The 23974-nt window shown below is 39.2% G+C and overlaps 1 protein-coding gene across 3 annotated transcripts; it reads left to right on the forward strand.

The window, feature by feature from the left end:
• Positions 1-1321: 1321 nt before the first annotated feature.
• On the forward strand, positions 1322-23311 carry braf (B-Raf proto-oncogene, serine/threonine kinase). 3 transcript variants are annotated; one of them, XM_036577590.1, is made up of 20 exons: positions 1322-1498; positions 4753-4854; positions 5161-5424; positions 6332-6435; positions 7257-7359; positions 8501-8649; positions 9232-9351; positions 9749-9908; positions 10164-10203; positions 10592-10711; positions 12265-12401; positions 12713-12830; positions 13611-13695; positions 14577-14753; positions 15328-15374; positions 15575-15693; positions 16433-16564; positions 17303-17437; positions 19998-20151; positions 20259-23311. In XM_036577590.1, the coding sequence occupies exons 1-20, from the start codon at positions 1337-1339 to the stop codon at positions 20279-20281; spliced, it is 2451 nt and encodes an 816-aa protein (XP_036433483.1). In that variant the 5' UTR covers positions 1322-1336; the 3' UTR covers positions 20282-23311. The 3 variants fall into 3 exon arrangements, with proteins under 3 accessions (XP_036433483.1, XP_036433481.1, XP_036433482.1); XM_036577588.1 differs by lacking the exon at positions 10592-10711; XM_036577589.1 differs by lacking the exons at positions 1322-1498; positions 10592-10711 and adding an exon at positions 3524-4584.
• Positions 23312-23974: the final 663 nt, after the last annotated feature.

Here is a 23974-nt window from a genome sequence, read left to right on the forward strand (position 1 = left end):
CTGCCATACTATTGTTATTTGCAATAATGCACAGTGCACTTTATGACTGCTGCTCACTGCTCTTTGCACAACATTCCACATGTGACTTTACTTTCATACTCTTTGCACAATTTTGCACAAGTAATTTTAATTGCTAAGCTTACTAATTTATGTCTACCTCTTTATTTATGTCTCAGTTTTTTTCTGAACGAAGGGTGGATTGACAAAGTCAGACTTTCATTGTGCAGCGTAACCACCTGTTTCATTGTGCATATGACAATAAAACTCTTGAATCTGATTTCCACTTTACTTGTTTATGCATTTTACTTGTTTTTACTTGTTTATACACTTGTTTATTCCTTATTTCATTTCCTTAAATCAAAATATGATTAAATGAGCCATATAATGGAAAAACAAAACATCCTCTTTTTTTTTAGAATAAGAGTTTGATGTGCTATACAAACACTGTTAAAGTTTCGAAACGTATCCTTCAGTCCATGTGCCATTCAGTCCATACAATCTGTTTTGTATTCGTTGTTTTTGTGATGTCATGAAGAACCAACACTTTTACGCATTCCCTCCTATTCAGCCGACCCTTGATAAGCCCCGCCCATTTACGCTGATGTTATAAGAGGTGTTTCAGACTGGACTGCTTTTTGTATGAGGTGCAAAAGAAAGAATGAAAAATGAATTATGGCTGGTTTTTGGTACATAAAACTACACAAACATTGAGTGCCTCAAATATTAAAAGTAATTCAATAAAATTATAAGAAAAGGATATTTTATATATTATCCTTTATATATATATATATATTATATATATATATATATATATATATATATATATATAACTCAAGTGGTGAGCTGCAGTATAAAACTTTCACAAGAAAATACATTCTTTATTATTTTTCATATAAATCATACATACCAAAACAAACAAACAAAAGCAAAAAGGGGGGAGAATTATCTTGACTTCTACTATCCACGTTTATCCTTGGCGTTAACATGTATTTTTTTGAATCTGATAAAAAATACAAATACAAATCTGTACTAAAAAATACAAATCTAAAATAATATTTGATAAACTGTCAAACGTGGTGAACAGTCAGTCAAAGAGGAAGCAGTAAGACTATAAAACCGTCAGAAGAAAATACGCTCTACTTTCTTTACTATGTTTTCAAAAGCGTAATATAAACAACTGCTCCACATGAATGGGGGAGACTCGTCCTGATTTCCACTCTCCCCGTTTACTCCTGCACTATTTTTTTAAACATTTCTTGAATCTGTCTCCCCCTCCTGTCTCGTTCCTCTGTGTCTTTCCTCTATTATTTTCCACTCAGTTTCTCGCAGTGTTAAAATGGCGGCGTTGAGCAGCGCCGAGTCCCCACCGCCCGTCTTCAACGGAGACCCCATGGACCGCGATGCGGAGCGGGAGCCCGGGCTGGAGGAGCTGGGCGCGGGGCTGGCCTCCACCTGCTCCGGGGGGATCCCCGAGGCTCAGCAGGACATTCCCGAGGAGGTACGGGGCTTAGAGGAGAGGAGAGGCTGGAGAGTCGGGTGCTGAGCGTAGCTCGCTGGATGGACATCTTCAGGAAACACCGGCTCTAATATGGATCGTGGGGATGCATTGCAGGGGAGGGGGGGAGGCGGCGAGATGATGCACAAAAACCGAAATTTTATGTCGTGCGCGGACAAATACGCCAGCATATAGCTAACGCTCGCAAGGTGCACTGTCGAGTGACGGCAGCTTTTTATTTTCTTCCATATTTTCCCCCGCAGTTTCCCCGAGCCAGTGTTTATTGCAGGGCCTGGTCGTATTTCATTCGCTTTTCGCTTTATTTTTCCCGAGCTCACTGCAGCTGGAGCCCACAGCTACAGCTCGGCTAGCCTGTTAGCATCCGCGCTAGCTCCCTAGCTCTCTGCGCTGAAATAACGACTTCCAAGTAAAATGATGTACCAGTTCCTCGCCTGCATCCTTTCTCTTTCTGCTGTTTCTTTTTTTAAAAACTGCAGTCAGTCCTGAACCTGCACTACATATACAGCAGGCGTCTTTTTGGTCAAATCTCAAGTGTTGTCATCTTGTCCGTGTAGCCTGACAAACGTAACGTTAGTTACATGATGTAACGTTACCGTACCCGGCGATCCCAATTACTGGCTCAGTGGCATGTTTTGGAATAACTTAGACTTATTTAGCGAAGCTTTAATGGAAGTTGGTGCCCGCTCTTGCTGGCAACATGATGCTTTGTGCTTCCCAACCAGCTGTCTGCCTAATTTCCCAGTGCTGCTGGAGTGAGGGCCTGCACTGGCATTACATATTCCTGTGCATTAAGCCTCTGTTTCTCAGCCCTGGTCCTGAAGGCCCACTGCCCTGCACATTTTAGTGCGTTTCCTGCTTTAACAGCCACTTCAACTCAACAAAGGGCTGTTAATAAGCTGATTAGTTGGATCATGTGAGTTGGGAGCAGGGAGCACACTAAAACGTGCAGGACAGTGGGCCTCCAGGACCAGGGCTGAGAAACGCTGCATTAAGCTGCATGATCACATGTGTCAATTTTTGATCTGTAACTTGTGTGTCGGTGGCTGTGGGTTTCTGATGCTGCGCTGTTCCACGTTACTACCACAAAAACCCCTTTATTGCAAGAAAAGGAAGTTGAGTGAGATATTAGGGCAGTTCATGGTTAAGATACGAGGCAGTATCAAGAAGGAAAATGCAGTGCTAATTTGTTGCAGTACACCATGTTAACTGAAAGGCATGATAACCAAAGTTAGCTTGAGTTTTGTCTCTCCAAAAGTCTCTCTGAATGGTTCTTTCTTTTTTCTGTGGCGTCTTCGCTTATCAGCTTTTGTAAAGATAAACTGTATGCTGAGCTCTCCTAATACCAATTTATTTCGTCTTTGGCTTCAGACGGACCTTAAAAGGGCCCTCCTGCCAAAATTACAAATCGAGCCAGTAGTACATCTGTTGTCTCTAGTGTGAGATTTTATGGTCTAAAGACTAGGAAGATGATGTATCCTGAAGGTTGGTTGAACTTTTGAGAGGCTATGAAGGCTTTGGGCCTGTTACTGATAAACAGGCTGTTTGAAACATGTTTCTTTCTTTCTGCTAGCTGGTTAAAAGGCAGCCAAATAGGAACGAATATCATGTCTGTACTGATTAGCTTATGCATTGGCATTGCTAGCATTCAGCATTTCTTTATGGGATTCCCTGTGGTTGTATGATGTATTTACATAGTGCTTGCTGGGTATTGTAGTGAAAGAACACTGACGGATTAAAAACACAAAAAAAGATCCAAAATTATGAGTTCTGTCAACCTGACGAGGCTGAGGGAGGCAGTACTGCACTACAGAATATTACATAACATGACAATTAGCATATTAAATGCTAGTTTGAGTCTAGATTGTCCTTTTAAGTTAAATTCTAATAATTTTATAATTGCTTCTACATGCTAGTGATTTCCTTGACGCTAGGCCTACTCGTACTTTTGTAAACATCACAGATGGATTTGGTCACATCTACTTTTGCAATAGTCCTGCCGCTGCTTTTTGACCATATTAGGCTCATGTGGTCTGTTGTCATGACGGGTATGTTGCAAAGGACAGGTTCATAACAATTGGAGCTTATTTTTCTTTTAACAAACGTTGGGACACCTTTGTCATTCATTTGTTTATACTGGCAAGACTACAGAGTGAAGCTGAAGTGGTTACCCTTTAAGTCACATTTAGGAGTCTCTTAAAAGAAGCAGAGGGTGTTTTTCCTCCTAATTTGACAGCTAGTTTATCTGCGCAGTAGATTATAATCAAGTGGCAGCTTCAAAAGTCAGAATGTGTGAGAAAACTGGCTTTTAATCAAAAGTGTAGCTGCACACAAAACCAGACCAAGTGTATAACAGCTCTTTAGACTTGAACTCTGACAATAAGACACTTGACTAGTGGATCACTGCAGTTTATTCCACATATTTACTCTAGCTATTGCTTTGCTGATACTTTCAGCAGTGTTTTCCTCTTCTGACCCTGGTCTCACATGACACAGATTGCTTGTAGGAGCATATGACCAGTTCAGCGTGCAAAATGACATTTGAGTGTAGTAGTTAAGATTGTAATGGGAAATCCCTGAGAGCATTTGTACATATTTGGAAATAAGGCAAAATTCTATTACTGTGATATATATAACAGTGTTATGGAGAATTAAATCGTTCCTCTTTTTAAAAAAAAATAAGCATAAGCTTTCATGGGACAATTTGACACAGATTAATGTTTTGGAAACCTTTGTGAATGCTTTACTGATACAAAACTGGACATGTAGCAACAATCTTTGAAGCTGATGGGAATTTACTGGTGGTGTTGGGTTATTTTTAGTTGTTGCAATATGTTTAGCATCATAACTAAGTTGTTTCAGCAACGATGATTTAACAGAAATTATATATATGTTTACTCTCAACTTATCAGTTACAATGGTCTACTGTCTTGTACATCTGATCACCATCTCTGCTGGAGAGCTGCTGTTGTGTTTTCAGGGCGCAAGTTTCAGAGCTCAGCTCACACTTGGCTAAAGAGCCTGGAAGTTCTCGCGGCACCAAACTAAAAACGCTGCTGTGTTCCCTCTGGGTAGGGCCAGAGATTTAGCATTCAGTGTCAGCTTTTACACCTTGGCAAAGAGAGTCCACAGCAGCTTTTTGTTAGTGTAAAGCTAGCACAGTAAGTCCAGCTAATGAAAGAAGGCGAATGAGACTCTTTACACTGGTTATAGTGCTGTTATATTTCTTGCTTTTGCAGATATGGAACATCAAACAGATGATTAAGCTGACTCAAGAGCACATAGAGGCACTTCTGGACAAGTTCGGTGGTGAACACAACCCCCCATCCATATACCTGGAGGTAAGTTTGCTACATATGCAAAGAGTGCTGCTCTTCATAAATGTGGTGAGATGTAGCTCATGTATGCTTATTCTAGCTCTCATAAGAAAACCTCATACTCCTGCCTTTTACGTTATGTCAACACTTCATGATGAATGGACCACATCCATGAAGTAATCAACATACTTGAAATAAAATATTGTTAATAGATCTTAAGAACATTTTTTCCTTGTTCTGTTAAGTTACTGTTTTGGAGATACAAGTTTTTTTCGCAATAGTGAAAATACATTCACAGAGCGATACTGACCTGTTCTTTCCTCCTTCCAGGCCTATGAAGAGTACACCAGTAAGCTTGATGCTTTACAGCAGAGGGAGCAGCAGCTGCTGGAGGCAATCGGGAATGGCACTGAATTCTGCTCCTCGCCCACCCCCAGCCCGCTGGAGATGAAGTTGGGAGCAGCTCAGGGCCTCCCTGCTGCCCCAAACACCCTAGCTGTGTTGCAGACCCCCACAGACGGTGCTCGTGGCAACCCCCGCTCACCTCAGAAACCCATTGTCAGAGTATTTCTGCCCAACAAACAGAGGACAGTGGTGAGTTGCAGCTAACTGCAGCTAAGCTTACCTTTTCAGCTATTATTGAAAATGATTCCATTAGCAAAGAGGTCCCCAGCTCTGGTCCTGGAGTTCTCCTGCCCTGCACATTTGATGGTTTCCTGCTTTAATGTTGCCTTAAGGTGGAAATTGAGCAACAGTTTTGTCCAGTGAGGGTCTTGTTCATTTGACTTGATTGCTTTCCTGTGGTTCATGCTGTAAGCAAACAAAAACATGGAGGTTTGGACTGGTTATTGTAGTTTATTAGCTACAAGTGAGTTAGCATCTGTTGATTTTGGACCAGTGTTTTTGAAAATAGACATAGAATAAATAAGATGTGGTAATAGTATAGTTTAACAAGTATCTTGCCACTAATTTATTATTTGTACATTCTTTTATACTTTCTTTTAATAGATTGTTCACTTTCAGGTCAACACCACAGAGGTACTCCAGGACCAGGATTGTGAACCATTGCTTACTGTATATTTAATGAAACAATAAAATCAAGCTTGAATTATAATGGCAACTCACATTTTGCCAAGGCGTTGCTTTTTGTTTGGTTCCTAAGACTGGAGGGAAAGCTTTGATTAAAGTTTTCTGCTCAAGGCCCCATACTAAATCCTGATACCTTTTACTGATTTGATTTTTAATTGACAAATAAGGTTGAAGCAAGTTAAGGATTTTGTGGATTCTTTTGAACTACTAGTTGTAGTGCAGTTTGAGTCCACAGTAAGTGAGCAAATGTAGGTGACCCCTTTTACGTTGATGAGATTCTCAGCCTGACTGTGTTGGCTTAGAACAAGGCTGCTGAAAATGCAAGACTTGGCGTACATAAAAGCTTGATGAGTATCTGTGGTGAGCAAAGCACACTAATGGTGACCTCACATTTGTTTTGCGCGTGTCTCAGGTCCCGGCACGTTGCGGGATGACCGTAAGGGACTCCTTGAAGAAGGCTCTGATGATGCGAGGTCTGATACCAGAATGCTGTGCTGTCTACAGGATTCAGGATGGGTAATAGCACGTAGTGTCATTTCACACGTTATCACATATTTTTGTGCATTTGCCAATGCAAATAATGCACTGTTTAGTGTCTTGGGGCAGTAGTTCCTAACTAGCAGTACTTGTTGCCTGTTCCCAGGGGATACCTGAAGGCATAGATGCCTGTGAAGCCATCAGAGTGCCCTCCAGAAACAAACACTCTGTAAAACTTTGGAGGTGGAGTGGTTCAGGGCAATTTAGTACATATCTGCAGTTTCTGTCAACATTGCACAGCATTAAGTGGACTGATGAGAAAACCTAGTAGCTGGTATTTGACCTACTCAGGCTTGTGATACTGAATGTAGTGTACCAGACTGCCAATTCACAAAGTTGAATTTCTGCAATCAAAACTTGGTAAGAGAATCTTGAATAATGTAGGATATTATTAAAATTGCCACTATTGCAATTTGAAAATCGCATGATTTTGATTTTGATATAAAACCAATCATTCAGCCTTAGGTAAATCTGAATCTTCTTTGGGTGTTACTTTGTCTTATAACGCTGTCTGTGTACGTTTTCTCCAGTTGTCCCAAAATGTTTAGGCCAAAAGTTTCTCTCAGAACTATTGTAAAACAATGCATCAGGACTCAGACAGTGTATTCATAATCTTTTCATGTAAAAACGTTCTGTAAGGGAGCTTTTAGACACGTTAAACTTATTAGACGTCTGGTTCCCATCACCACCGCTGTGGACAATTCTGACTCTGAAAGTTTCTCTAAAATGAATGAAGAATGAAGCATTTCATATTAAACCATTCTGAATTCCAGCTCGTAACCTCCCTCTTCCCTCACCAGGGAGAAGAAGCCCATTGGCTGGGACACAGACATTTCCTGGTTGACGGGAGAGGAACTCCATGTGGAGGTTTTAGAGAATGTGCCCCTGACAACCCACAATTTTGTGAGTATGACATGGAGCTGTTGGAATATTATGTTGAAAGAATGTGAGCATACTGAAGGGTGGGAAACAAAGATAATCATTCAGAATGTTTGTCTATTTATTGGTAATGCTAGAGGGAGTGATGTGGGAAGGTCTTTTGTTTGGGGATGCCTAAATTTTACTTAAATATTGTGCCTCATAATATACTATAATCTGGTGAAAATAACTATATACTCAAGACTGCTGCACCCTGCTCCCTCTGCTCTCTCTTCTGCTGGTTGAACGTTGTGCAAATGAGCTGAGTGACAGCCAGTCGGATTGTTGATATGTGGCACGGCTCATTGTAATAAAAATTCACTGTTGATTTAAACAGTACAAACTCCACCCTACAAGACATACAGTTCTTTAGTACACTCAAATTATTTTAAAGTTAATTTAACTCTTTTTGTCACAGTTAAACCGTCCTTACAACTTCCTGTGTCCCTGGCTAGGAATGCATTTCTTTTGGTTATGGTTATTATTATTATTATTATTATTATTATTATTATTATTTTTGATTGATTGATTGATTGTAACGGTCTGGGTTTTGGGTGTCCGGCTGACCTCCAGCCTGCCCATATTGGGGAAGTTCTACTGGGAAAAGGTCAACTTTCCTAGTAGGCTGTGGGTCAAACATTCAGGTCACCATGACAATGACAATGTTTATTTTGTGTTATTCAACATGAAGCAATACTTAAGTTCCATATATTCACCCAAAGGTTTTTTTGGGTAGAACAGAAGTTGGCTATTGTCCTTATTTAAGGTAAAGACAGCATGTTGCTGAAAGAATGTTTCCAAACTGTCTGATTTTTGGCCATGTGACATAATGGATCTTTTTCCATCTTTTTACAAACTATTATTATTATTATTATTATTAGTAGTAGTAGTAGTAGTAGTAGTATATTTTCTAAACTTTTATTATTATTATGTTAGTACTAAAAATATAGCATTAGCATATAGAAAAAATGTAGCTTTATATATTTGCTTCAGTAAATACTAATACATTTCTCTTAAGATTTTTTTGTTCTTTGTAGTGGCTTACCAAGCCCAACACAAACTAATTTTAGCATGGGGTGCTTAGCTATTACTTGATATTGTCTTTTGTCATGGCTGCTGTTACCAGGTGAGGAAGACGTTCTTCACATTGGCCTTCTGTGATTTCTGCCGGAAACTGCTGTTCCAGGGTTTCCGCTGCCAGACGTGTGGCTATAAGTTCCATCAGCGCTGCAGCACTGAGGTCCCACTCATGTGCGTCAACTACGACCAGCTGGAGTAAGTGCTTATGGGAGATGTAGATAAGAGACAGAGGCTTGTCATACTACTCCCAATCTGAAACTTTGGTCTTCCCTGGACTTGCAGACATGCAGACCTCCCATGCATGTTAGTCCACAGTATCATAGCGCTGTCTATTCCGTCATTTGTCTTGACCTTCATCTTCATCTAGAGCAGCTGCGTGGAATATAACTTATGGCTAAAGCAGACTTTGTTTGCGGAGGTTGCCCTAAATGTATAGCAGTAGAGATGTGATGAAACTGGAACAGTTTTAAAAAATACAGACAAACAAATAAGTTCTTACATTCTGTTATATCTCTCATCCTTTGACCTGTATCAGTCACTTTTATTCATGGAATAGTGCAACTGCCCAATGGCTTCAGTTATAAGTGAGTTTTAAGGTTTTAAGGTCTTTTTTTAAGTGTCAAAATCATTGTTCATATCAGCTCCCAACACGCATGAACCTGTTCATTAGGAACATTGAATGGCTGGTACGTGTAGTGGAAGCCAAATTAGAGCAGTATAAACTTACTATTCCACACTATTTTTCACCATTTATGTTTTATTTTTCTTTCTCTGCAGTTTATTACTGGCATCTAAGTTTTTGGTGCACCACCCCATTACCCAGGAGGAGGTGTCATCAGAGGGTACCACCCCTGTGTCGGAGATGTGTCCGTCCATCCCACCATCTGACTCCACAGGGTAAGTCTGTCTATTTGGTCTGAACAGCAATAAAATTAATAAGCAAAAAATTCAAATAAAATAAAATTTTGCATTTTATTTGAAATTGATTATTGTAAATTATTTTAAAGTAGTTATTGCGTGGAAGTATTCATGGGTTTGTGCTCTATGCATAGCTAAAATATCTGTTTATATTTGTGTTCTGTGTCTTCCTGTTGCACTTCAGTGTAGAATTGAAATGTAATCGATATACACTCACTGTTGGAGAGTGTTATAATCCACTCCCGCTCCCCACTAATTATACGATACTTGAGGGAAGGGGGGTGCTGTTACTTTTTTTGTGATAATACTGTTTATTAATAGCTGTTTTATGGAATCTAAAAAAAGATCACAAGAACAAATACCTTTGTTATTCCAGGTCACTGTGCCATCCGAGTGTGTCCCCGTCCAAATCTATCCCCATCCCACAGAGTTTCCGGCCAGGAGAGGAAGACCACCGTAACCAGTTTGGCCAGAGAGACCGGTCTTCCTCAGCTCCCAACGTCCATATCAACACAATTGAGCCAGTCAACATTGATGTGAGTGATTAAACTAGTGGTTCCAAACTGGTCCTTAGAGGCCACACGGCTGATCCAGATATTTGCTCCAGTGTAGTTCACAACACAGGCATAGAGCAAACATGTGTACTGTCTAGGGGTCTTTAAGTACTGGTTTGAGAACTACTGGATAGAACAAAGAGTATATTTTGTTAAATGTCTATTTCTCAGTTATTGATCATCAACATTGCGTTTTATGTAGTTCTGATAATGAGTGTCATTCTCTTCCTCTTTCAGGACTTGATTCGTGACCAAGGTTTACAGAGGTCTGATGGAGGTAAGAGTTCCCCACCTGTATAAACACAAACATATACCCCGACCGTAACACAGACTGAGTAGCCTCCGCTCATCCCATGTCTGTGTGCTGTCTCTGTGTCATTGGCCTTAGAAAGGTCAGGTTAGGCCATACTATATGATATGGCTATACATTTTCCTCCTGCAGTAAAGCTGATAAAAATCTGGACCTTCTGCTGTCTGTGCTGGGTGGCCTTTGCTGTAGCCATCAACAGCCTGTCCCTACCATCACTGTTGTAATTGGTGCAAATCTGCCCCCCCCCTCCCAAAATGTTCTGTGTACCCACTGGGGGTAGACATAAGATGGTACGAGAGATCGTACCTGGGCTTTGGGGCCAGTGATCGTATGTGTGTCTCTCTTCCCCCTGCAGCCCCCCCGCCCCTCCTAGCCCGCTGCTTGAGGAAGCACAGAACACGGACCTCTGCTCCCCTCCCATACTCCTACCCCAATGACATTGTGTTTGATTTTGAGCCTGAGCCTGTGTTCCGAGGTAGTTAGGCCTTTTTGCATTGCTGTGCTTCTCACCCCATCTGTGTCTGTCTGTCCGTTTGTCTGTCTGCAGACGTGCCCCCACCCTGGTCACTGGTTTTTCACCTGTTTTACTCAAGCTTGGCCTTTTCTCTCACCCTCACATGACGTGCACTGCCTTTTTAAAGGCTGTAGACACATCCCTTGAGCTATGATCAAACCTATGATCAAAATCTTGACCTTGGCCCATGTGGATTTGTAATAGCGCACATACAAAAATACATGGGGCACATGTATGCCACAGCAAAATGTCACTGATTCCAAATCACATTCCAGCCCCATCTCTATGGCCCATCTTGCAGTTCTGAATGGCCTGGTTTATAATTTATTTATTAAATAAATGTTATTGCGATTCTCCCTTTAAATATTCTGAATCGACTCATAAAACGCCGTAATCCGATTTTTACATAGGCTCTGCATTTCTCCTATTGTGGAATAATGTCACATGGGCCTGTAGACTTTATAAGGTAGGATATGTTGACGGAAAGGTGGAAAGAAAAGGTTTACAGTCAGAAATTGGTCACAGTTTTCATGTACATAAATTAAAAGGCCTGAAACCATAGTAAACGTACCTTTATATATGAACACTTTTTTTGTTTAACTACCAGCTCAGGAGATTTCTGAACAGCTAACAATATAATATAATGAACAAACATAGTGCTTCAATTCCAGCAGGCATCTATAGCTGAACTCCGGAGCACCTCAGTTACAACAACAGAAAACACCTCACTTTTCATGTTTACCTTAGCAGTCTAAAGTTTCTCCATAAGGGGGCGCTATTAGCACACAGTTTGCATGCAAGAGAAGAAACAGTCATGAACCCACACCAGCAGGAACTCACAAATGCACATTTGCACTAACAACTTTCAAAACAATAGGTGAAACATTTTTCAAGAAGTATTAATCCGCATGGTATTATCTAACATGGTTTTTTGTTAAAATTTTCAGTTAATCAGTTAATCTTACTGACGAAACATTCCTGCTGAAAAATAAACACCATGAGCTAAATGCAGTATGTGGCACAAAGAACGCAAAGGTCTAATAAAAATGTAGTTTCATTAGATGGTGAAAAAAAAACAAGTGCATAGGGTTTAAGCTACATTCAAATTAGTAGAAATCAAAAATGGAGCAACGAGATGCTTTAAGAATCATTTTATAATCTCATCTTGACACACTGAATTGAATCGGATCATGAGGTACTTAGAGATAATGAGTAATACAGTATTTGATGTGGATTGATTTTGCCACATAACGCTTACACACAGCCAGATTTTTCATAGTTCTGCTGGATAGGCCTTTCGAAAACTGGCAGAATTTGGTTTGGAATCATTATGTTACATCCACTGCTCACTTTCCCAGGGCTATGTGATGTGACTCTTTCTGCACTGACTTTACCCACAATTTTCTGCTTTTCTCTCTGCTTCTCTTTTTATTGTTTCTCCTTAACGTGACCTGTTGTTCTTTTTCCTCCCCTAAACTCCCCCAAAAACCAAATACCAAAAAAAAAAACTTTAGGCTCCACTACTGGACTGTCGGCCACGCCCCCTGCCTCCTTGCCAGGTTCCCTTACCAATGTGAAGATTCCGCAGAAGTCGCCATGCCAACAACGGGAGCGCAAGTCTTCGTCCTCATCTGAGGACCGCAATAAAATGGTAAGGGGCTTTTGTTCTTCTGCTATGACTGTACACGTCATCCTTCTTAGGTCTGTACTAGGGCCAAATTGATTTTGGCTGGTTACTTTTAAGTTAGCTTAATTAACTCATGTTTTTTTTACAAGTTGCGGTTGTGCAGGCAATGGAACGACACAATACATGTATTTGGTATTGCTGGAAAAATTGCCAACAGAAGATAAACTTTTAGCAGTTTATGAAATAGAATTTATCCTTTAGAAAATTTCATTAAATTTCATTAAATAAAATCTGTCCCATAGAATTAAGGTACAGTGTTTGCTGTTCTCCTGTAGAAAACACTGGGCCGACGGGACTCCAGTGATGACTGGGAGATTCCTGAAGGTCAGATCACTTTGGGCCAGCGGATAGGATCTGGCTCTTTTGGAACTGTCTACAAGGGGAAATGGCACGGTATGTATCTAAAAATGTCTGAATTCCTGACATACTTATATATTGTTGCTGATGGAATAACACCGTGTAGCTTCATATTGTTTTCATTTTCTGACATAATTTGAAAAATACCAGCTGCCCTTTTCTATTGTATGAAAATTGAGTGATGAAAGGACCAATACAAATGGTCCAAAATTGGAATCAAATCTACAATAATTTACTTAGAAAGTTAAGAATGTTTTCTTTTCCTCCTGTGAAGTTACCCTTTTCCAACAGTGACGATATGTAAGATGTGTTTATATATCCACAAACACTACTAGGTCTGATGGAAATCTACAGTGGAAATCAGTGGGTAGAATCTGCAGCTTGATTCTTCTCCCTTTCCTAACGTGTTACTAGAAGTGTTTGAGGCAGTGTTGGATGCATCCTTGCAAAAGAGAAATTGCATATGATGTAAATCACATCAGATATGACAGTGGATCTACACAATAATTTGGACTGAGTTATTGACTCGTTCAGGTAGGTGATGCTTGCTTATAAATAAATACTCTTGTCTCTCTAAAAGGGAGGCCTGAGTTAATTTCATTGGAGCAGTGAATCTTGCTAACACAGCATAATTGAGGCTTTCCACATCATAACTACTGCTGGGATAGACTAGCAGACTGGGGTAGCCCCCATCTGACCCTGTCTGTTGATGCTTGTGTGCATGGCGCACAACAATGCAAATCCCTCAGATATACCTCCCAGAGCTATAGTTTGATATTCAAACTTGTGGTCAGCTCATGCACTTTGTCTTCACAGGCGATGTGGCAGTAAAGATGTTGAATGTCACTGCCCCTACTCCTCAACAACTACAGGCCTTCAAGAATGAAGTTGGGGTTCTCAGGTAAGGCAGAATGTGCTCTCATTTTAAGACCTCATGCCAATTTATGTGAGTTACTGAACAGATTTAACTCTCACACAGCTAATATGTATGTTGGGTCTGTAGTGTAGGAATGAGAGACCCATTCCTGAAATAAAGTGTTTTTAATCACTTAACTTTATATGGGGCATTTAAAGGACTTTCTTCAATAGTCATTATGATCATTTGTTACCAAAACAATTCTAAAAGCATTTTAAATGGATAGTTCAGTGTAAAATCAAAAGTAAAAGTTCTTTGTGTAAATTTATACAATTCTTACCCTTCTTTTTACCCTAGGTGTAATCAGTCAGCTAAGACATTGGCATCTCAAGTTTGCTTCTTTAGCACTGGAGCTACTAAGCTAATATAGCAGGCAAACAAACCTTTGTTAAGAAATCTCAAATTGGCTTACTTATATAGTTTCTGTGAAAAATGGGTAAACATGTCTATAAAAATTATATTATTAAGGCATCAGATGGGCCTGTCACAAAATCTTAGCTTATGATTAATTACCATATATGCAGTTTAGTTTTGTCCATTGCATGAAATTATATGGCAAATCAGTTCAAATGATTATCATCAGGTTATTATAATTGTAATTGTGACAGCCTAGCTTCAAGATATGTTAAAGTGATACACATCACCATATACATTTAAGACCAGATGCTGAATGGCTCACAGATCACCTTTTCAGGAAGATTCTTTGCTGTCATATGTGAATTTTACCTCAAAGAGCAGTTTGGTATTTATCTGTACCACTTTATCTGCACAGTTGTTCCCTTTTTATGAGTATCTCTTATTTCTCTTCTCTCTCTCTCTCTCTCTCTCTCTCTCTCTCTCTCTCTCTCTCTCTCTCTCTCTCTCAGGAAAACCCGGCACGTCAATATCCTGCTCTTCATGGGTTACACCACCAAGCCCCAGCTGGCTATCGTCACACAGTGGTGCGAAGGCTCCAGCCTCTACCACCACCTGCACATTATTGAGACAAAGTTTGAGATGATCAAACTGATCGACATCGCCCGCCAGACAGCCCAGGGCATGGAGTGAGTTCATGGAGGGGGATATTTTTTTTTTTTTTGAGATGCCAAATGCTAATGTCTAGCCCAGGTTTTAATGGTAACGTTTCCCCCAACTTGCCTGGTTAGTTCAGTAGGAATGAATGAAAGTTGTTGTTGTTGTTGTTGTTGTTAATAATGATAATAATAGTAATAATAATAGTAATAATAATATTGTCATATATTTACCTTCAGGTGCAAAAACGAAATCAGAAAAGAATAATTCCGTTTTGCCTGTCTTAAGACCTACAAACTGTGTAAAACATCTCCAGTACAAATGACAATTGACTAGATTTAACTCCACACACTACTGGAAATTTTGGCAGTATTACAAATGGTGTTCATAGTCAAATACACCCTATGTCTGAACATCAGCTTGCCCAAGCAGGCCAGTTATTTTCAGTACTACTGTCCCAAATTTAGGAATTTGTGAATTTGTGAATGATAAACACTGTACCCTGATTCACTGTGGATGTATTCTTAGAATAGCTGCTAATATCAGAATTCTTAGAATGACTGCTTATAACTTCATTTTCGTTTTCAATTTCTTTTTTTAATGCAGCTATCTGCATGCCAAGTCTATCATACACCGAGACCTGAAGAGCAACAGTATCCTTTCTGCACGCTGGGCCAGTGGTTCCCTCACTTGTTCTCACTTAATGAAATGGATCAAGTGAAAAATGATTTTCATGAGCATGGTGTCCATAATAATGATGCTTAATAATTTAATCATAAAACAGTATGATTAGGACAGAAAATAATGTGTTGTAAGATTTGGATAAACAAACCTTGACAAAACCTCTCTAAAGATATCTTCTTGCATGAGGACCTGACAGTAAAGATTGGTGATTTCGGTCTCGCTACGGTGAAGTCCCGCTGGAGTGGATCGCACCAGTTTGAGCAGCTCTCTGGCTCGATCCTGTGGATGGTAATTAAATTGCTGCATGCTTATTGTGATACATCTACTCGAAATTTAAATGAAAGCTGTAGAATAAAATATTATATGCAGTCTGCTGAATCATGAATGTTGGAGCTAAGGCCTTCAGTTTAGGCCATAAATGTCAGATGTCATACAATGAGAAAAAACCCAAACATTTCTAGAATAATAAGCAGTTAGCAATAATTCTAATTTCTATGTTTGTTCTTATGGGATTTCTAGTAGTATGTTAGTGCAAACTAATGGTGGTGTATAAGAAGAATTTTTAGCCATTCTAGATTAGCCATTCTAGATTAAGCATGGACATTTGGGGCAGGTAAAAGACACAATGTTTTATTTGAAGCTTGTAACAGACATTAACATATATTTTGTATGTAGAAGTGTTACAGTGACTCTTTCAGTAAAGAGTCCTGGCAAAAAGCTGCCAACACTGTTTTCGGTTTCTAACATTTGACTGAAACCTGGTTATTCTGCCACTCCTATTAAGTTAGTTATGTATCTAGGACTTCCTGAAGTTATAGAATGACTGGCTGTTTTTCTCTTGACATTGGTCTCACTCATTGGAAACGAAGACACGTTTAGTTTTATTCCACTTTTACAAATTTACTGACTGTGTTGGTTGTTAATCTGAAAGGCTAATCAATGGGATGCGGCTTGTCTGTACTGTACCATGAGGCTTGAGTAATAGGGTGATGTCTTGTTAAGTTAGCGTATATGTGCTCTTTTGCAGGCTCCTGAGGTAATCCGGCTGCAGGATAAGAACCCATACAGCTTCCAGTCAGACGTCTACGCCTTTGGCATTGTGCTGTATGAGCTCATGTCGGGGGCTTTGCCTTACTCCAACATCAACAACAGAGACCAGGTGAGAGTCCTCTGGAAGATGTGTGTGTAACCTTGGGCCCCCTTTCAATACTGTTTTAAACATGCCCTCGCCCACTTCGACTCACCACTCAGATGTGCATCACACCTAAGTGTGGAGAGTGAGGAACAGATTTTTTTAATTGGAATGCACTCACCCTTAATTAGGTTAGCCGCAGTGAGCTAATCATCTAGTCATGTACTTTTGTTTTGTTTTGTTTTTTTGTTTTTTTGAGAGTTCTGAACATAACCAACATAACATTTTATGAATGATTGCTTTGTCTAGTTATAAATTTTCTAGTGGTGTAGAGCTGTGTGTTGTTGTTGTTGTTGTTGGTCATGTAATATTTAGCATACTAACAAGAAAGCTAGCTGAGTAATACGCTACAACTAATTACACAATACTGTCAGATTTTCTACATAATGGACCAGTTACAATTATTGGAGATGATTGCAGTTATTTAAGCTGACTTAAAATTAAGCTGCAATCATTTTCCACAGTCATTATATTTCATGATATGCTGCAAAAAGCAAAATGTGAATTGGATGTGCTGGGTTATCTTATAGAGAATAGTCTGTCGTTGTGTCAGAAAGCACAGAAGTAAGTCTGTTTGAGATGACTTAACAAGTTGAGTTGGTTTCATATTTTATGTTTTATTTTTTCCAATATGTTACTCAGCAAATATTAAGAAATTAACTCACCACTGAAAGAGGCTGTTGCAATGTCTTCTTCCTACTGTAGATCATCTTCATGGTCGGCCGGGGTTATCTTTCTCCTGACCTGAGCAAGGTGCGCAGCAACTGCCCCAAAGCCATGAAGAGACTCATGGCTGACTGCTTAAAGAAGAAAAGAGAGGAGCGACCCCTTTTCCCTCAGGTAACCAGACGGACAGTTGTTAGATGTATGCTATTGTTTCTTTCCACTTAATTTGTGAAGTCAGATAAGATGCGATGCTGAACAGGCTTGTAGTTCTTTTTTTAGTAATTCTTTTCCAAGCCTAGTTAAGGATAACTGTAGCTCTGAACAGGTTAGTGTTTCCTCTGCTCCAACATGCCAGATTCAGTTCTTCAACTAAATATAAAGCTTGCATAAATGAAAATATTACAACCCTGTTACCAAAAAAGTTAAAGGGTGCTGTGCAAAATATAAATAAAAACAGAATGCAATGATATGCAAATCATTTAAACCCTGTTTGTAATTGACAGTAGTATAAAGACAACATATCACGTGTTGAAACTGAGAAATGTTGTGAGAAATAAGAAAGTTTTTTTAAAAATATATGCCCATTTTTAATTTGATGCCAGCAACATATTTAAAAAAGTTGGGACAGGGGAACGTTTACCACTGTGTTGCATCACCTCTTCTTTTAACAACACACTGTGAGGTTTGGGAACTGAGGAGATCAATTGCTGTAGTTTTAAAGTAAAATGTTTTCCTGTTCTTGCTTGATAGAGATTTTCAGCTGCTTAGCAGTTTGGGGTCTCTGTCATATTTTTAATTTCACAATGCGTAGAATGTTTTCGATGGGTGACTGCAGGCAGGCCAGTTTAGCACCTGGACTCTTTTTTACTACAGAGCCATGCTGTTGTAATATGTGCAGAATGTGGTTCAAATGTTGTCTTGCTGAAATAATCAAGGCCTTCCCTGAAAAAGAGGTCATCTGGATGGCAGCGTATGTTGCCAAAACTTGTATGTATTGTTCAGCATTAATAGTGCATGTCACCCATTTCATGTACACTGATGCATCCCTATACCATCAGGGATGCTGGCTTTTGAACTGTGTGCTGATAACAAGCCAGATGGTCCCTCTCCTCTTTAGCCTGGAGGACACAGTTTTCATAATTTCCAAAAAGAATTTAATATTTTGATTTGTCAGACCACAGGACACTTTTCCACTTAGTGTCAGTCCATCTTAAATGAGCTTTGAGAAGGCGGGAGTGTTTTCACAGACAGTGGTTTTCAGAAGTGTGTCTGAGCCCATGCAGTGACTTCCACTGCTGAATCATGTCTGTTTTTAATGCAGTGCTGCCTGAGGGCCCAACGATCATGGCTAGCCAATATCAGTTTTCAGCCTTGTCCCTTGCATACAGAGATTTCTCTGGATTCTCTGAATCTTTTAATGATATTATGTACTGTAGATGATGAAATCCTTAAGTTCTTTGCGATTACACGTTATTCTTGAATTGTTGCACCGTTTTCCCATGAAGTCTTTTACAGAGTGGAGAACAATAGAGTGGGGAAGTATAATAAAATTTCTCAAGTTTCACTGTTTTATATGTTGTCTTTGTACTATTTTTAGTTAAATATAGGTTTAAATGATTTGCACATCATGGCATTCTGTTTTTTGTTTACATTTTGCACAGCGTTTTTGGAAATGGGGTTGTATATTAATAATTATATGAAGTTGAATTAGATATTCTGGAGCAGGGGAAGTATTAAAAAGGCAGTGCTCTGAGAACTGAGAACACTAACTTATTCATCCCAATATGTGCTCTTGGTGATATCACCACAAGATGGCACCAGAGTTTATCTAATGGCTTTACCATGCTGCTCCATGTACTCAAAGCAGTTCTGTTGCACATTTCCTGTCACCCCATTGTTGTAGGTTAAATTACTTAAGTGCCTTTACCACTGAATGTGTTTCCTAAATTGATACTTGTATTTATGAATTCAGTGCTTCAGATCTGAAAAAATCTCCAGGTGTTGTTGTACATTCTTCCACTGTAAAAAGACAACCCAAAAATGTGGGTCTGAAAGGGTATGTAGTTGTCCAGAAGCCCTTACTAAGAAAAGAACCTATAGACTATGAACAAATAGTCCACAAAATATTTCTTTTTGATATTGAAAATGGGTGATGTTCGGATACCAGGAAATTGAGGTGGGGGGGATTAATCCATAACATATTCCTGTTGTCGTAAGAAAACCTTGTATCACCATTTTTGACGTTTTCCAGTTTTTCACATAATTTGAAAATACATAATTTTATTTTACATTGTATGTAAATTTCATAATTTAATGGACTAAAAGAAACGACCCAGAATTACTTGGAAAAAAGTCTGGTTCCATTGACGTACATTAAAAGTAAAGTGTGTTTTTTCCTTCTCCTGTAAATTTATCATTTTGGAAGAGGTTTTCTTCCGACAGAAGCGATATGTAAGCTATAATAGCACACTCAAATTGTCCTGTGTTCACTATGCATTTCTTTCTGTGGGGTAGTAGAGCATCATAGCCTATGTGTTCTTCATCTTAAGTGAAGTGCTTCAGTTAAAAATAGTTCTTACTAAAGTTTACTAGTCTTAAGAGAAAACCTTCACTCAATGTTTTAATATCATTAAATTGGAAAATGTCATTGATATTGGAAAAAGAAAAGATGGTATTATGTCATCTTTAGGAATAGGTTCTTGATCTAACTTATAGCTCTTGTTCTTCGTCTCAGATCCTGGCCTCCATTGAGCTTTTGGCGCGCTCCCTACCCAAGATTCACCGCAGCGCCTCTGAACCATCCCTCAACCGTGCTGGCTTCCAGACGGAAGACTTCAGTCTGTACGCCTGCGCCTCTCCGAAAACACCCATTCAGGCTGGAGGCTACGGTAACACACATACATTTATTTTAGAATATACTGATATAGATACCTTTTCAAACATAAAAGTGCTAAACACCTCTCTCTCTCTGTGTCTCTCTCTCTCTACCCTGTAGGAGAATTCTCAGCATTTAAGTAGTGCCACCAACTGAAAAGTCCATCCCTCGTCACTTTTTAAGATGTCTTGTGTTCCTACAGTGGGTTCATCCATAAAACAGAAAAAAACACCTAGTTTCAAAGAATGTGCTGTTTTTCTTCCTCTTTACCTGAAGAACAACGGTGTTAATGGAATCGCTAAAAAAATAATGAAAACAAAAAAAAAAATTAAAATGGGGGGGAAAAAAAAAAACTCAGCTGGGAACCATCGCTGATTTTAAGGAAAAAATTATCATAACCTGAAAACAAGAAAACTTGAAATGATGCGCATAAAATAAAATTGACACTGAAGTTGCGAAACCTTAAAGGTGGCCACCGGACGAAAGAGGAGGACAAATGCAGGACGTCAGGATGAAGCGTCAGAAGTCTCGCCTTGAGGAGAAAAAAAAGGACAGCTGACTTTTGGAGCCATGCGGACAGAAAGGACCAATGAACGGTGCTTAAGATTGTCTTGCCTTTCTGTTTTCCTGCTGGGGTCAGCATGCAGTGCTGACCAAAAGGAGCACAGGATTTATACATTGACCAACGGCATGATTCTGTAGTAGAGAATAGAGCGAGCGATAGCGTGTCCTTGTTGGCGGTTTCTCTTTGGATATCATAAGGGAATGAGGTTGGATCTCAACCGATCTCGGAGAGGATGTCGGGAGATGACTTGAATGACGTTAGAAACGGTTCTTTTTCTTGTACTGAGTTTGTTACGTTTTGATGTTGCCTAAGGCCAGAGCTGCTGATAATGTTTTTGTCCCTTTTTGTTTTTATTCTTTTTTTTTCTTTTGTTTTGTTTTTTTTTGATTTTCTTGTTTACTTTATCCCACAGTTTTCTTTGCTTTTGCAGTAATATGGTGCCAGATCAATTACATTCCTTTGTGGAGACGGGTAAAGTATCAGTTGGATTGACTTCGCTTATTTGGCTTTGTTTACAGAGGAACGGTAGGGGAATGTTTGTTTTGCAGATATCCAATATTGCCCAAACAAATATGCTCCATTCTACTGGATGGTGACTGTGATATTCAGTATAACTACATCCCACCCCAGGGAATCTTTTTGTTGTATTTATAAATGTGGTGAGCTATATGAAGAAGCTCATGGGCTTTATTATGGCCTCACAAACACAAGTCAGATCCATTAATAAAATTAGCCATTTTATTGTAGTGACCTGAGGGGGCTTACTGTGAGGCTGAAAGTGATGTAGGATCAGTTCATGCTTTGTCATATTAAACATAGCTTCATAAGGATGGAGAGCTCATCATAGATTAGCTGTTCCATTCTGGAACCTACCAGAGATACCCATGTACCCATATATTCAATTCTACATCCATTATTTACTTTATATTAGCAGAGTATCTTTTAGCAGATTAATGCTGCTGCCACTCTCGCTGTGAGGTGGCCGAGTGAAACTAATGCTATGTCCTTTGTTCCCAGCTTTGACTTCCGACAGAATGGAGACATTCTTAAGGACCATATGTGTAAGGGTTGATGCGTCAAGTGTCATACCATTTGCCCCCTTTGGGCATCCATTCCAGTGTATTTGTTGAGTTTTTTATGTTTTTGTGTCTTTTCATGGACAGGCAGGCCTGCAGAATAGATTTATTTATGTAGCTTTAATTTTATTCCATTTTTCTCCCTCACCTCTAGGAGAGGTTCTTTTTTTGTTCTTGGAGAGGTTTTCTTTTTTTTTGTTTTTTTTTTGTAAGCTACTTGTTTTCTGTGATTGCTTAAATGGATGTTAAGCTGTGTCCTTTGCACTTTTGTAAAACATTGATGCAAAACAAGCAATTTGCCTTTCAATGGACAAAAACATTTTTGTCAGTGTTTCTAAGCATGACTAAATATTCTCAGTATCACAATGGGATTAAAATGCCATTACACATTAGGAGATACAGCCAGAGCTTTAGGGGGGAAAAAGAAACAGACCACACCATTTTTAAAAATGAATGCGATTTCTGACACTGTGTTGACGCTTGTTGGATATTTCAGATGACACATTTGAACAGATTGCAGGTTGCAGATCTGCCTGCTTGTTACCAGTTTGCTCTCTATTATGTTCGACACTGCACACTTCTCTGTATCTTTCAGCGATCAGATCCACAAATTGCTCATTAGACTGATCGATTAGAGGCTTCTCAAAGAATCTGTCAATTACACTCTACTACATAGGCAAGAACTTATATCCAGTTGCTTCTTTTTTTGAAGGATGGAATTGTTTTCATTTTTTTTCTCCCAATATCAGTGATGACACAATGTGAATTCATGATTAACCATAAAGTGTACACAAGGAAGTGCACGAGTCTGTCGAAGGAGCCCTGTTGGATGTGACAGCGTTCAGTCTCCTCAAGCTTTGGAGATGTTTAAATGGACCAGTTCTTGCTCTCATGCTGAGGACTCTTTCAACCCTCCTTTCAGTTGGCAGACCTAAAGCGGGACGTAAGGAAATAACGGAGGCGAGATTTTAAGAGTGCTGTATTTATTTTCAAGATTTTCTTATTTTATATGAGAATGTTACTAAAGAGGTTTATCTTTCGAAGGATTGCTCACTTGACTGTGGAACACTTGGGGACAGTTCCTTTTTTCCCTTTTTTTGGTCTTCTAAAAGCCCTTTTCCTCTTCACTTCTTTTCAGATATTTTAGTTTTGTCGTTTTGTGTCCCCTTCGTGTCCCTCCTCTTCCCTGCCCCCCTTCTAGCCACCTTTGTTCCTTTGCCTTGCCTGCACCTTAAACCCCTAGTATAAGTTAATTCAACTGAGAACTATCATAAAAGCTTTTGGGAGACTCTTTTCACCTGTAAATAGCTGTACAAAGGAAATACTGTCCGTTTGCTAGGAGGCATGGAGTTAAAAAATGTTTCCAATGAAGAAATAAAGGTTAAGAAAAGACATTTTGATAGATGAAATTCTGAAAAAAAAATTCTGTGTAAAAATATTTAAGATTGTATAATATAAAAGAAGAAAGAGCTTAATGTATTTGTTGTGAATATGAAAAACTGATATATTAAAGAAGTGCATGAAAACTGTCATTTCATTTTCAGTAATTTGTTTTATTTTTGTTTAGTTAAAATCATTTAAAGAGCCCATGTCATGGAAAACTGACTTTTCCTTGCTTGTTTGATGTAGTATAAAAATATTGTTCAAAGTTTCAAAATATGGCTCACTTTCCAGTCCAAACAGACTGTATTTGGAAATGAAGCCATAAAAAGCTCAGTTACAAAACTAAATGGGGTTCCCTGGCCGAGCAGCTGCACACAAGCGTAAGATCACTATGTGCAAGCGTCAACTGGAGTGGTGTAAAGCACACTTCTACTGGACTCTGGAGTGATGAAACGCGCTGTGCTATCTGGCAGTCAGATGGATGAATCTAGGCTTGGCGGATGCCAGGAGAACGCTACCTACCAGAATACATAGTACCAACACTATACACTGTGCTCTAAACCATTATACAAGTGATATATCAGAAGGATTTCAGTATATTGAGCATTTAGGTTTTAGTTTTTTCCAAAGTGTTTCTTTGTTTTATTTCTCTTTTTAGATATCTGGTATCAATCTCAGACAGGTTTGTTAATTAGTTTGCCCGGTGATCTTGATTAAAGGGAAACTTAAAGAGAAGTCTTTGCAAAAGGCATGACATTTCATGAAAACTGAAGAGAGATCGGAGTGTGAAAAGAGATGTGAGAAATTCAGAG

Source organism: Colossoma macropomum, unplaced genomic scaffold (assembly GCF_904425465.1).
Source record: "Colossoma macropomum unplaced genomic scaffold, Colossoma_macropomum, whole genome shotgun sequence".
Taxonomy (NCBI): domain Eukaryota; kingdom Metazoa; phylum Chordata; class Actinopteri; order Characiformes; family Serrasalmidae; genus Colossoma; species Colossoma macropomum.